This window comes from Coregonus lavaretus, assembly GCF_964263955.1.
Source record: "Coregonus lavaretus genome assembly, chromosome: 15".
NCBI lineage: Eukaryota > Metazoa > Chordata > Actinopteri > Salmoniformes > Salmonidae > Coregonus > Coregonus lavaretus.
In genome coordinates this window covers 1,423,678-1,435,890 of record NC_140002.1, presented here as the reverse complement: position 1 = coordinate 1,435,890, position 12,213 = coordinate 1,423,678, and the positions used below count along the sequence as shown (strand labels likewise).

Here is a 12,213-nt window from a genome sequence, read left to right as displayed (position 1 = left end):
GGGGGGGACGGTGAGAGGGTGAGGTCAAAAGAGGAAAGGAGTGGAAAGAAGGAGGAAGAGAGAAATGAGTTAAAGGCAGACGTAGGGAGGTTAAAGTCACCCATAACTGTGAGGGGTGAGCCATCCTCAGGAAAGGAACTTATCAAGGCGTCAAGCTCATTGATGAACTCTCCAAGGGAACCTGGAGGGCGATAAATGACAAGGATGTTAAGCTTGAATGGGCTAGTGACTGTGACAGCATGGAATTCAAATGAGGAGATAGACAGATGGGTCAGGGGGAAAAGAGAGAATGTCCACTTGGGAGAGATGAGGATTCCTGTGCCACCGCCGCGCTGACCAGAAGCTCTCGGGGTATGCGAGAACACATGGTCAGACGAGGAGAGAGCAGTAGGAGTAGCAGTGTTTTCTGTGGTATTCCATGTTTCCGTCAGCGCCAAGAAGTCGAGGGACTGGAGAGTAACATAGGCTGAGATGAACTCTGCCTTGTTGGCCGCAGAACGGCAGTTCCAGAGGCTGCCGGAGACCTGGAACTCCACATGGGTCGTGCGCGCAGGGACCACCAGATTAGAGTGGCAACAGCCATGTGGTGTGAAGCGTTTGTATGGCCTGTGCAGAGAGGAGAGAACAGGGATAGACAGACACATAGTTGACAGGCTACAAAAAAAGGCTACAATAATGCAAAGGAGATTGGAATGAAATTAACTAAACATCTGGGAAAGCGAGAGAGCGGGGCCTCCCTCACTTACGTTTCAAGGAAAACACTCAAATAAAACAATCCCAACTTCACTTTAGAAATTATAATTGTTGTAAACTACAGCGGTTCAATTTTTTCTAGGAATAGACTCTAACTTAGTTTATTCAGCTAGCTAACTTGGTACAGTATTCTTCCGTGAAAACCGTCCAGGGCACCGAATCCTATGACGCCAAAGCCAACTAGCATGCTAGCCTCCAATAACACGGTTTAGCATCAATACTCGGTTACAACAAACCACCAGTGTGTTAACACGCCAAGCAGATCATTCGTGTCCGTGTCTAACGTTGTGGTCAGATTAGGAAGGAAGCGCTGGTGTTTGCTCGATTGCGCTTAGGACATTGTACATTGAACTCGTCATTACATCTGGTTGGCAAGCATGTGAATGGTTTGTGTCTAGAGTGTATGGTCGATGAAACGGTGGAGCACGTGTTGTTATATTGTCGTAAGTATGTTGAAGAGAGGGAAAGATTGAAGTGTAGGGTCATTGAGGTTGGACGGGTTGTTTAAAAAAAAAAAGGGATTTGGGGGAGGGGTTTAGGGATGGGGGAGGGTCTATTAGAAGTTAGTAGGGCTCTTCTTTATTTTCTCAGAAGTTCTAAGTTAGGTAGGAGGATTTAGAAATTATTATTATTTTCAAGCAAAGTATAAGGGAGTTATACTCTAGACCCCCGAGTGGTGCAGTGGTCTAAGGCACTGCATCGCAGTGCTAGCTGTGCAACTAGAGATTCTGGTTCGAATCCAGGCTCTGTCGTAGCCAGCTGCGACCGGGAGACCCATGGGGCAGCGCACAGTAGGGGAGGGAATGGCTGGCAGGGATGTAGCTGGGTTCGTTTCCCACGGGGGGCCAGTATGAAAAAAATAAAATAATGTATGCACTAACTGTAAGTTGCTCTGGATAAGGTTGTCTGCTAAAATGAAAATGTAGTAGGTGGCGGTAATGCAACATTTATTGGATGCCAACCACCGTTAAACCTCATCGAAGAAGAAGCAAGACTGTGATTGACCACACACTCCAGCACAGTAGGTGGCGGCATGCACCTTTAACGTTTGTTTGCGGACCGCTATTATATCAAAGAAGAAGAAGAAGAAGAAGGAAAATAAGCACTGCACTGGCGTTATTTATTGAAAGTAAATACCTAGCTAATTCTCTCACCTCGCAATATTAACATTTGTCATTTTGTAATCCAAGTTGTAAAAACATGACGGAGCCTCAGGCAGCACTGTTACTCAGGAGACAGCTGGCAGGTAATTTATAAACTGGTGGCTAACGTCAGCTAACGTTCTTTTTTATTTGTCCGGTTGCTGTGCTAGCTAACGTTAGCTAATCCATCTAATTTGGCCCACTTGCGGCATATCGTTTAATCTTTGTTTCGGCTTTTACTTTATCTAGCTAGCTACTATCGTGTGTGCTGTGAAATGTCACATCTTGGCTTACTTCATTTTGATAGTTGAATATAGCTAGTAAAATCAAATTTGTGGTTGTTATTTTTTAATTTGTTATTGTGGACGCGAAATGGTTCAAGTTTAGCTAGCTAACTAGATAGCAAGCTAAATGTAACGTTTAATATACTACCCCTTTGTTTTGAACGTAATGTCGATTGTTGGCTAACGTTAGCAGACACACGTCAACTGTCAGCTGGTCATTATTGGACAACTGTCAGCTTGATTTTAAATTAAGCCAGGGCCGTGCAGGAGTTTAACTGAACCACCCATTAACAAAAAGTGTTCATTCTGTTAAGTATTTGATTACGATTCTGGTGTACATTCAGAAATGTACCTAACTAGCCTAATATGGCTGTGTCTGTCAAACTTCTATTAGCCATTCAGAGTGATAGATACACTCATGTCATATTGTTAATTTTTTTCATGTTGAAGGGGATATGGAAGTCAATTGTGTACAATAGCCCATGATTTCACCATGATCTCTCTTATTTCCTTTTTTGATACACATATTAAAGTTAGACATGCATAAACAAAGGTACTGCTGCTCCAAGCCAAGTAAAATTCAACTCCACGATGTCCTTCACATCAACGGAGTTGAGCGGAGACGAGTGTGTGGACTGTATCTCCGACTTCATCGAGTCGCCGAAGGTCGATACTTAAACTGTGTACATATGTTTGTCCTCTGTAGCTGTGTGCCTTTTTTTGTTTGCTGAAATCCATACTTTTTTTTATTAAACGTTAATCAAATACAACCACCGTTTGTGTCCTCGTATCGACTGACAGCGACGCGATGTAGTATGAGGTACACTCCGCACACTCTCGTCTCCATTCAACTAACGTTGATGTGAAGTATATCTTAGCGTTTTACTTGGCTATGCTGCACCTTGCCAAGTGTTTTCAGCTGAGGGAGAACAGCTCGGTCTAAAGCCCTATGTGGCTGTGTTCCAGAGGCCTTCCCTGGCTCTAAACATGATCGTCAGGGTTGCTGTTCAAAGGGGATGTACAACTCAATGAAGTGTATATATATATATATATATATATATATATATATATATATATATATATATATATATATATATATATATATATATATATAAATATAAATAACAAACCCTGGATTGCTGATGCTATGTATTGGCCATTGATGGGCTTTGAAGCCACCAGTCAGCCATATTGGCAATCCCCAGTAGTAGTTCCTCCGAAGGAATTAATGGAATTCTACAGTATTTCAATTAAGTGTTTCATTTACAAAATTGCATGTATTTTCTGTTGTAGTGGGGACAGTAACATTAATACTCTCTAAAAAAAAATACTTAAAAACCTTTTTATTTAATGTATTTCTTTTATTTGTATGTTTAGCTCACATAATATCAATTTTAAAGTATGCATTAAGGTGTGTGTGTGATAGAATAAAAGTGGAACAAACAAATGCAGACATTAATAAATGCATTTCTATAGCTTCCAAAATATATATTTTTTTTTTTACAATTGAGGAATGTCAAGATGGTTGCCTGGTGGTTTCAATACAGTGCCCCCTGTCAGACCAGGGTTAATACATGTCATTGGCACTACATCAGTTTCCCTTTGACTCCTCACTCACCCTCCTCAACAGCAGTATTAAAGGCACTCACCCCCATTAACAACAGTAGTAGTAATAGTCACTCACCCCCATTAACAGCAGTAGTAGTAATAGTCACTCACCCCCATTAACAGCAGTAGTAGTAATAGTCACTCACCCCCATTAACAGCAGTAGTAGTAATAGTCACTCACCCCCCATTAACAGCAGTAGTAGTAATAGTCACTCACCCCCATTAACAACAGTAGTAGTAATAGTCACTCACCCCCATTAACAGCAGTAGTAGTAATAGTCACTCACCCCCATTAACAGCAGTAGTAGTAATAGTCACTCACCCCCATTAACAGCAGTAGTAGTAATAGTCACTCACCCGCAGTAGTAGAGGTCACTGATCCCCATTAAGGTGGAGTTGTGCAAGCCCTGATCAACTTACGGTGTTTATGACAGCACTATGAATATATGTTTCTTTTAGACTGCTTGACTACTTACTTACACAATAAGAGGTGCGTTATTGGGACCATTTAACATGCCCTCTTTAGGTTGACTTCACTGTTGAGGTGGTTTGTATCGAGAGGAAATGAAATGGTTGGAATCTACATACCAAGTTGATTATTTTAGGACCAGAGCCCAGGGTGTGACAGATGGGTGCGGTTGTTTGACTGTGCTGGTGTTTCAGCACAGCAGGAGACTGGCTGCCACAGCACATCTAAACCACAGTGAACTTCTGAGTTCAGTTTAAACTGCTACTTAAGGAAGCTGTTTATTTGGTATAATAGGCACTTTATAGGGATATCACTTTTTTTTAGGGATATAAATGATTTTATGGATCAAAAGCTTTATGTTCACAGAGAGGCACATTTTCAGTCTGAGAAGGCTGAATCCATCATTCCCACATACTGATTAGCGAGATGGACGTCTCACTGTGTTGACTGGATAGAGTTCAAGAGTCACACATCACCGTAGAACCACTACTATTTTTTTTGTGTATTTCGGATGAAAAACCATGATGTATAAATGTTTTCTCTTGATTTCCTAGAGCTGAATAAGAACCCAGTGGAGGGATTCTCAGCAGGTTTGATAGATGATAACGATCTCTACAGATGGGAAGTCTTAATCATCGGCCCACCAGACACATGCTAGTAAGTCTGCCAGCCCAGTTCCACTCTGATTTTGCTGTGTGGGTGGGTTGATGAGTCTGCTGGGGAGTATTTGGATGTGGGGATGTATTTTAGTGGTGCGCGGTTCAGCTGTTTGTTTCGACCGCCCGCAATTGCTAATAACCCATCTGTTTTCTCTGCTTCGTTCTCGAAGCAAAGACGTTTACGGACCAGGGAGAAAATGCAGTAGGCCTAACTCCAAAAAAAAAAAAAAAGAAGGAAATACAAAGCTGTGAAAACGACCCAACATGTTTCTGATCAGATTTTAGTTCGGCTTGGACGCATACTTTATGTGGTTGAAATACTATCAGCTTTTACGATGCTGATAAAGACGGTATCTAACTGTGCATTCGCATTCTCTCAAGATGCTGAAAGAAATTATTTCTCCACTCCTGTTCCTGAGTCAAAATGTTGCATTCATTTAGTGGATAATTTTACTGCAAGAAATGCTCAATTCTGCAGGAGTTACAGTGCATTCGGAAAGTATTCAGACCCCTTGACTTCTACTTTATTACGTTACAGCCTTATTCTAAGAAATTGATTAAATTGTTCGTTTTTTCTCAATCTACACACAATAACCCATAATGACAAAGCAAAAACAGTTTTTTAAATGTATTTTAGCAAATGTATTAAAAATTAAAAAATTCACATTTACACAAGTATTCAGACCCTTTACTCAGTACTTTGATGAAGCACCTTTGGCAGCGATTACAGCCTTGAGTCTTCTTGGGTATGACGCTACAAGCTTGGCACACCTGTATTTGGGGAGTTTCTCACATTCTTCTCTGCCTATCTTCTCAAGCTCTGTCAGGTTGGATGGGGAGCGTTGCTGCACAGCTGTTTTCAGGTATTTTCAGAGATGTTCAAATCGGGTTCAAGTCCGGGCTCTGGCTGGGCCACTCAAGGACATTCAGAGACTTGTCCCGAAGCCACTCCTGCGTTGTCTTGGCTGTGTGCTTAGGGAAGTTATCCTGTTGGAAGGTGAACCTTCGCCCCAGTCTGAGGTCCTGAGCGCTCTGGAGCAGGTTGTCATCAAGGATCTCTCTGTACTTTGCTCTGTTAATCTTTCCCTCGTTCCTGACTAGTCTCCCAGTCCCTGCCGCTGAAAAACATCCCCACAGCATGATGCTGCCACCACCATGCTTCACTGTAGGGATAGTGCCCGGTTTCCTCCAGACGTGACGCTTGGCATTCAGGCCAAAGAGTTCAATCTTGGTTTCATCAGACCAGAGAATCTTGTTTCTCATGGTCTGAGAGTCCTTTAGGTGCCTTTTGGCAAACTCCAAGCCGGCTGTCATGTGCCTTTTACTGAGGAGTGGCTTCCGTCTGGCCACTCTACCATAAAGGTCTGATTGGTGGAGTGCTGCAGAGATGGTTGTCCTTCTGGAAGGTTCTCCCATTTCCACAGAGGAACTCTGGAGCTCTGTCAGAGTGACCATCAGGTTGTTGGTCACCTCCCTGACCAAGGCCCTTCTCCCCCGATTTCTTAGTTTGGCTGGGCGGCCAGCTCTAGGAAGAGTCTTGGTGATTCCAAACTTCTTCCATTTAAGAATGATGGAGGCGACTGTGATCTTGGGGACCTTCAATGCTGCAGAAATGTTTTGGTACCCTTCCCCAGATCTGTGTCTTGACACAATCCTGTCTCCGAGCTCTACGGACAAGTCCTTTGACCTCATGGCTTGGTTTTGCTCTGACATGCACTGTCAACTGTGGGACCTTATATAGACAGGTGTGTGCCTTTTCAAATCATGTCCAATCAATTGAATTTACCACAGGTGGACTCCAAGTTGTTAGAAACATCTCAAGGATGATCATTGGAAACAGGATGCACCTGAGCTCAATTTCAAGTCTCATAGCAAAGGGTCTGAATACTTATGTAAATAAGGTTGTTTAAAAAAAAAAAAACATTTTCAAACATTTCTAAAAACCTGTTTTCGCTTTGTCATTATGGGGTATTGAGGGGGTAAAAATAATTGTATCCATTTTAGAATAAGGCTGTAACATAACAATGTGGAAAAAGGGAAGGGGTCTGAATTCTTTCTGAATGCACTGTAATATTAAGGCTATGTGAGAGGTTATAGACCTACAGTCGGTGTCCAGATTTCAGTTTCCGTTTAACCCATCTGAACAGTAGGCTACAGTTCCCTTGACGTGCCATAGGCCTGTTTGAAGTCCCCGTCTTGTGACTGTCGAATTTGTATAACGCCTCACAATCATCACACATAACATGCTATCATCCTCTTTTACCACTTCACCAGATCTTTCCAAACATTACTTTTCTGGCCCTCCTTTCTCTTTATGTTCAACTCTCCATCTCGCAGCTTTTCTCTTATTGAATTAAACTCAGACATTGTCCTTTTTGCCTCTGTGGATCAACGTTAACTTTTTCTGCCCGTTCCCAAATGCATTTGGTGATTGGCGTGTAGGCTATTTGGCATGTGTACAGTTAGGCCCTTAAGCTCAGGCTTACACACTAATGCCAGAGCCTAAAATAAGGAAAGAAAAAAATCTCAATGTAGCCTATAGATGTACTGTCAATTGCACAAGAAGATACATTTATTTATTTATTTTTTAAAGGCGTTTTGTCTTTATTCAACCTGCCTGCCACCCACTCGCCCTTCATCCACACAATATTGAATGACCCAAACCCGCCCGCCCCGCGGATATAACCGTGGGGACTGTGGCTTATGAGTCAACCCGTGCACCACTAATGTATTTGCTATTTGTCATGTACAACAGTTGTCTGTTTGTGTCAAGATTTCTGGATCTTTTCAACCCTATTTCAACCCCTGCTATTTGACCATAACGACAGACATTTCTCTTTGCCTTCCTGTTCACAGTGAAGGTGGTGTGTTCAAAGCACATCTCACATTTCCCAAAGACTACCCTCTCAGGCCACCTAAAATGACATTTATCACAGATATATGGCACCCTAATGGTAAGTATGAGTGTACAGTTGAAGTCGGAAGTTTACATGGAGTCATTAAAACTTGTTTTTCAACCACTCCACAAATGTCTTGTTAACAAACTATAGTTTTGGCAAGTCGGTTAGGACATCTACTTTGTGCATGACACAAGTAATTATTCCAACAATTGTTTACAGACAGATTATTTCACTTATAATTCACTGTATCACAATTCCAGTGGGGCAGAAGTTTACATACACTAAATTGACTGCCTTTAAACAGCTTGGTAAATTCCAGAAAATGATGTTATGGCTTTAGAAGCTTCTGATAGGCTAATTGACATAATTTGAGTCAATTGGAGGTGTACCTGTGGATGTATTTCAAGGCCTACCTTCAGACTCAGTGCCTCTTTGCTTGACATCATGGGAAAATCAAAAGAAATCAGCCAAGACCTCAGAAAATAAATTGTAGACCTCCACAAGTCTGGTTCATCCTTGGGAGCAATTTCCAAATGCCTGAAGGTACCACGTTCATCTGTGCAAACAATAGTACACAAGTATAAACACCATGGGACCACGCAGCCGTCATACCGCTCAGGAAGGAGACGCGTTTTGTCTCCTAGAGATGAACGTACTTTGGTGCGAAAAGTGCAAATCAATCCCAGAACAACACCAAAGGACCTTGTGAAGATGCTGGAGGAAACGGGTACAAAAGTATCTATATCCACAGTAAAACGAGTCCTATATCGACATAACCTGAAAGGCCGCTCAGCAAGGAAGAAACCACTGCTCCAAAACCGCCATAAAAAAGCCAGACTACGGTTTGCAACTGCACATGGGGACAAAGATTATATGTCCTCTGGTCTGATGAAACAAAAATATAACTGTTTGGCCATAATGAGCATCGTTATGTTTTGGAGGAAAAAGGGGGTAATTGCAAGCCGAAGAACACCATCCCAACCGTGAAGCACGGGGGTGGCAGCATCATGCTCTGGGGGTGCTTTGCTGCAGGAGGGACTGGTGCACTTCACAAAGTAGATGGCATCATGAGGAAGGAAAATTATGTGGATATATTAAAGCAACATCTCAAGACATTAGTCAGGAAGTTAAAGCTTGGTCGCAAATGGGTCTTCCAAATGGACAATGAACCCAAGCATACTTCCAAAGTTATGGCAAATTGGCTTAAGGACAACAAAGTCAAGGTATTGGAGTGGCCATCACAATGCCCTGACCTCAATCCTATAGAAAATGTGTGGGTAGAACTGAAAAAAATGTGTGCGAGCAAGGAGGCCTACAAACCCGACTCAGTTACACCAGCTCTGTCAGGAGCAATGGGCCAAAATTCACCCAATTTATTGTGGGAAGCTTGTGGAAGGCTACCCGAAACGTTTGACCCAAGTTAAACAATTTAAAGGCAATGCTACCAAATACTAATTGAGTGTATGTAAACTTCTGACCCACTGGGAATGTGATGAAATAAATAAAAGCTGAAATAAATCATTCTCTCTACTATTATTCTGACATTTCACATTCTTAAAATAAAGTGGTGATCCTAACTGACCTAAGACAGGGAATTTTTACTAGGATTAAATGTCAGGAATTGTGAAAAACTGAGTTTAAATGTATTTGGCTAAGGTGTATGTAAACTTCCGACTTCAACTGTATGTTTTCTCTTGAAAGTGTTAGTACTTTTTTGTATTTTTTACTGTTTGGGAAATGTGAGCTATCCCTCCAGAGGATCAGTCCTGTTTCTCAGTAAAGTAATGATGTTTTTGGAACGCACCAAAATCCTTGTTTACACACACAAATAAATATAATTGTTCTATTGAAACCTTTTGATGTAATACGTCTAATTTCATGTCTCTTGTCCTGTTTACAGTTGACAAGAACGGCGACGTATGTATATCTATTTTGCACGAGCCTGGTGAGGATAAGTACGGCTATGAGAAGCCTGAGGAGCGCTGGCTGCCCATCCACACAGTGGAAACCATTATGATTAGTGTTATCTCCATGTTGGCGGACCCTAACGGAGACTCGCCTGCCAATGTAGACGCTGCAGTGAGTCTCATTTTCACCTGAGGGGCCAAATCAATGGTTTATGCTCACACTGATTAGTTCTTTATAAATAGACAATCTGTGGATTGTTGTTTGGGACAAAAGGAGTTAATGGTAATTTCTATTATGTCCTGAAGTGCACTGAATTCTGAATGTATTCCGATTGTTCCAGGTTCTCAAACATCAAATTTGCCTTTGTCGAGAGCAGAACTCTGTCATCTTTGAACTAAAATGTTTTTGCACCTTTGTTCCCCCTTCAGAAAGAGTGGAGGGAAGACCGACATGGGGAATTCAAAAGGAAAGTGGCCCGTTGTGTAAGAAAGAGCCAAGAGACTGCCTTTGAGTGATTTTTATCAAGCGGCTTCTAGCTTCACCTTTTTCAGGGTAAGCGTAGTGGACTTTGATCTTTTACAAGCCATGTCTTGTTATTTTGAAGAGGTCACAATGCTATTGTACTGCATCTCTGAGTAACTTATCACACTGTTCACACTTCATTCATACCTGTTGCATTCTCTGAAATACACTATGCTGGAAGTGTATTACAGTATATCAATATGTGCTAAGTTTTCTGTTCTTGTCTTCCACAGGTCTCCAATTGAGAAACAACATGGCACTGTTTTCCTGCACTCAAACACCCTATTGCCAGGCTCGTCTTCATTGCATTTGGCAGAAACCGTCTGGCAACAATAGGCTGCAATAGAACATAACAGCTGCAATAGAACATAACAGCTGTTACCACATGCTGACCAAAAACCGCCAAGCAAGTGCCAACTCAAAAACGACAAAACAGAAGATGAATAACACGCTTTTTGAAGTCTATGAACTTTTCAGGAAGATATTGTAAAAAACCTGTATATAGCACAGACGTAAAACTGGATAATATATAAACTGTTCCTATCCATCCAGCAAGACACTTAGTACCAAATAAATAGTGCTTATGTAGGTAGAATTTGAACCCTGTAAGTTATTGAAGTTTTTAGTCCATTTCCCCCTTCTTCAACATCCACTCTAGTGTGTGTTAGTATAGTTCTGTTACAGGTTGCTTTGACGGACAGGAGGCCTTGTAGAAGGCAGAATGGTAAGAATGCGATGCGGTTGTAGAATCCCACTATTGGAGAACAGCAGCGTTGGTTCTAGAATGACCGGAGTATCATGCCGAAATGGCATTTATGGCAGAGGGACATGGGGGTGCTTTAGAACACGCACACACTGTAGCATGCTTGTCGTGTTGGGTTCCTTCACGATCAGCACTTCAAGAAAAGATGCAAGTGTTTTATTTTGGATTTTAACACCATGATGAGCTCCCCCTACCGTGGTTGAAATTACCCCATTTGGCAAGTTCAGGTGTGTTTCTTTGCAGATGGACATAACCATTACAAGTCACGCATGCACAAATTGAGCTCATAGTTAGGTTTTTCATTTTTTTTTTTTTTTTCAAAAGTGCCTCCTATTAAATTGCTTGGCAATTGCACCCTGTATTGAACCAGAGTTAGTTTCAGAGAAGTCAGTCAGAGAAATTGTACGAGTGTGCAGAAGTTATTTTATAACCGTTCACACCACGACAATGTATAATTAAAATATTGGAATAATTTAGTGTAGCAATAACCTTCCCCAGGTGTGTGGTGTACGGTCTTACATTTGTTTAAATATTCTGATGAGATTTAGGGTGACGTGGGGAGCTATTTCTCCTATATTCACCTTGAAGCAGATTAATTTGTAGCGCTTGATTTTCTTTGTGTGGTGTCCTAGATAGGATTTGTTATGCATGCTTTAACTTTAGGTTTCCATGCTGGTAGTGTCTGGGTTTTGATTTCAAATGTGTGTATGTTTGTGCCCTGTTTTATTTTCCCTCCCTCTCTTCCCCTGATCCTCGATTTCCCCTGTTGTGTTATTTTATTCTGGCTCTGATGGACTATTGCAGTTTACTTGCCTAATGAACAAAGACAAAAATACTGATGTATATTTTTCATGTTATGAAAATTGTCACCTTCTGTAGTGAGTTCTTCTAAAATATGATTCCCCCCTCCAATAACTGTTGGGGTGTTTTCTTTTAATGAAATTGAAATGCACAATGTTTTGTCATATGATCAGACATGTACTTATTTTTTACACACATTATCTTGCTTCCTAGCATGTTATTATCATGTGTATCTGTATCATGTGGTGTCTGAACCCCTAGGTCAGGGTTTCCCAAACTCCCCCCCCCCCCCCCCCCCCCCCCCCCCCCCCCCCCTTTACACAGCTGATTCAGGACAGAGTTTGGGAAACCCTGCCCTAGGTGAAATATACACTACATGACCATGGAAACCCATTTCATGAAGC

The 12,213-nt window shown here is 41.7% G+C and overlaps 1 protein-coding gene across 1 annotated transcript; it reads left to right on the top strand.

Moving 5' to 3' along the window:
- The first annotated feature begins 1,817 nt into the window (after positions 1 to 1,817).
- On the top strand, positions 1,818 to 12,007 carry LOC311142705 (ubiquitin-conjugating enzyme E2 G1-like). The gene is made up of 6 exons (XM_084178361.1): positions 1,818 to 1,999; positions 4,811 to 4,913; positions 7,772 to 7,869; positions 9,716 to 9,894; positions 10,152 to 10,275; positions 10,479 to 12,007. Exons 1-5 carry the CDS (start codon positions 1,954 to 1,956, stop codon positions 10,236 to 10,238), a joined length of 513 nt encoding a protein of 170 aa, XP_084034487.1. The 5' UTR covers positions 1,818 to 1,953; the 3' UTR covers positions 10,239 to 10,275; positions 10,479 to 12,007.
- Positions 12,008 to 12,213: the final 206 nt, after the last annotated feature.

Coding starts and splice junctions, on each gene's coding strand:
- LOC311142705 (XM_084178361.1), top strand. CDS start 1,954: ATGACGGAGCCTCAGGCAGCACTGTTACTCAGGAGACAGCTGGCAG. Junction 2,000..4,810: donor ACTCAGGAGACAGCTGGCAG/GTAATTTATAAA, acceptor TTGATTTCCTAG/AGCTGAATAAGAACCCAGTG. Junction 4,914..7,771: donor GGCCCACCAGACACATGCTA/GTAAGTCTGCCA, acceptor TCCTGTTCACAG/TGAAGGTGGTGTGTTCAAAG.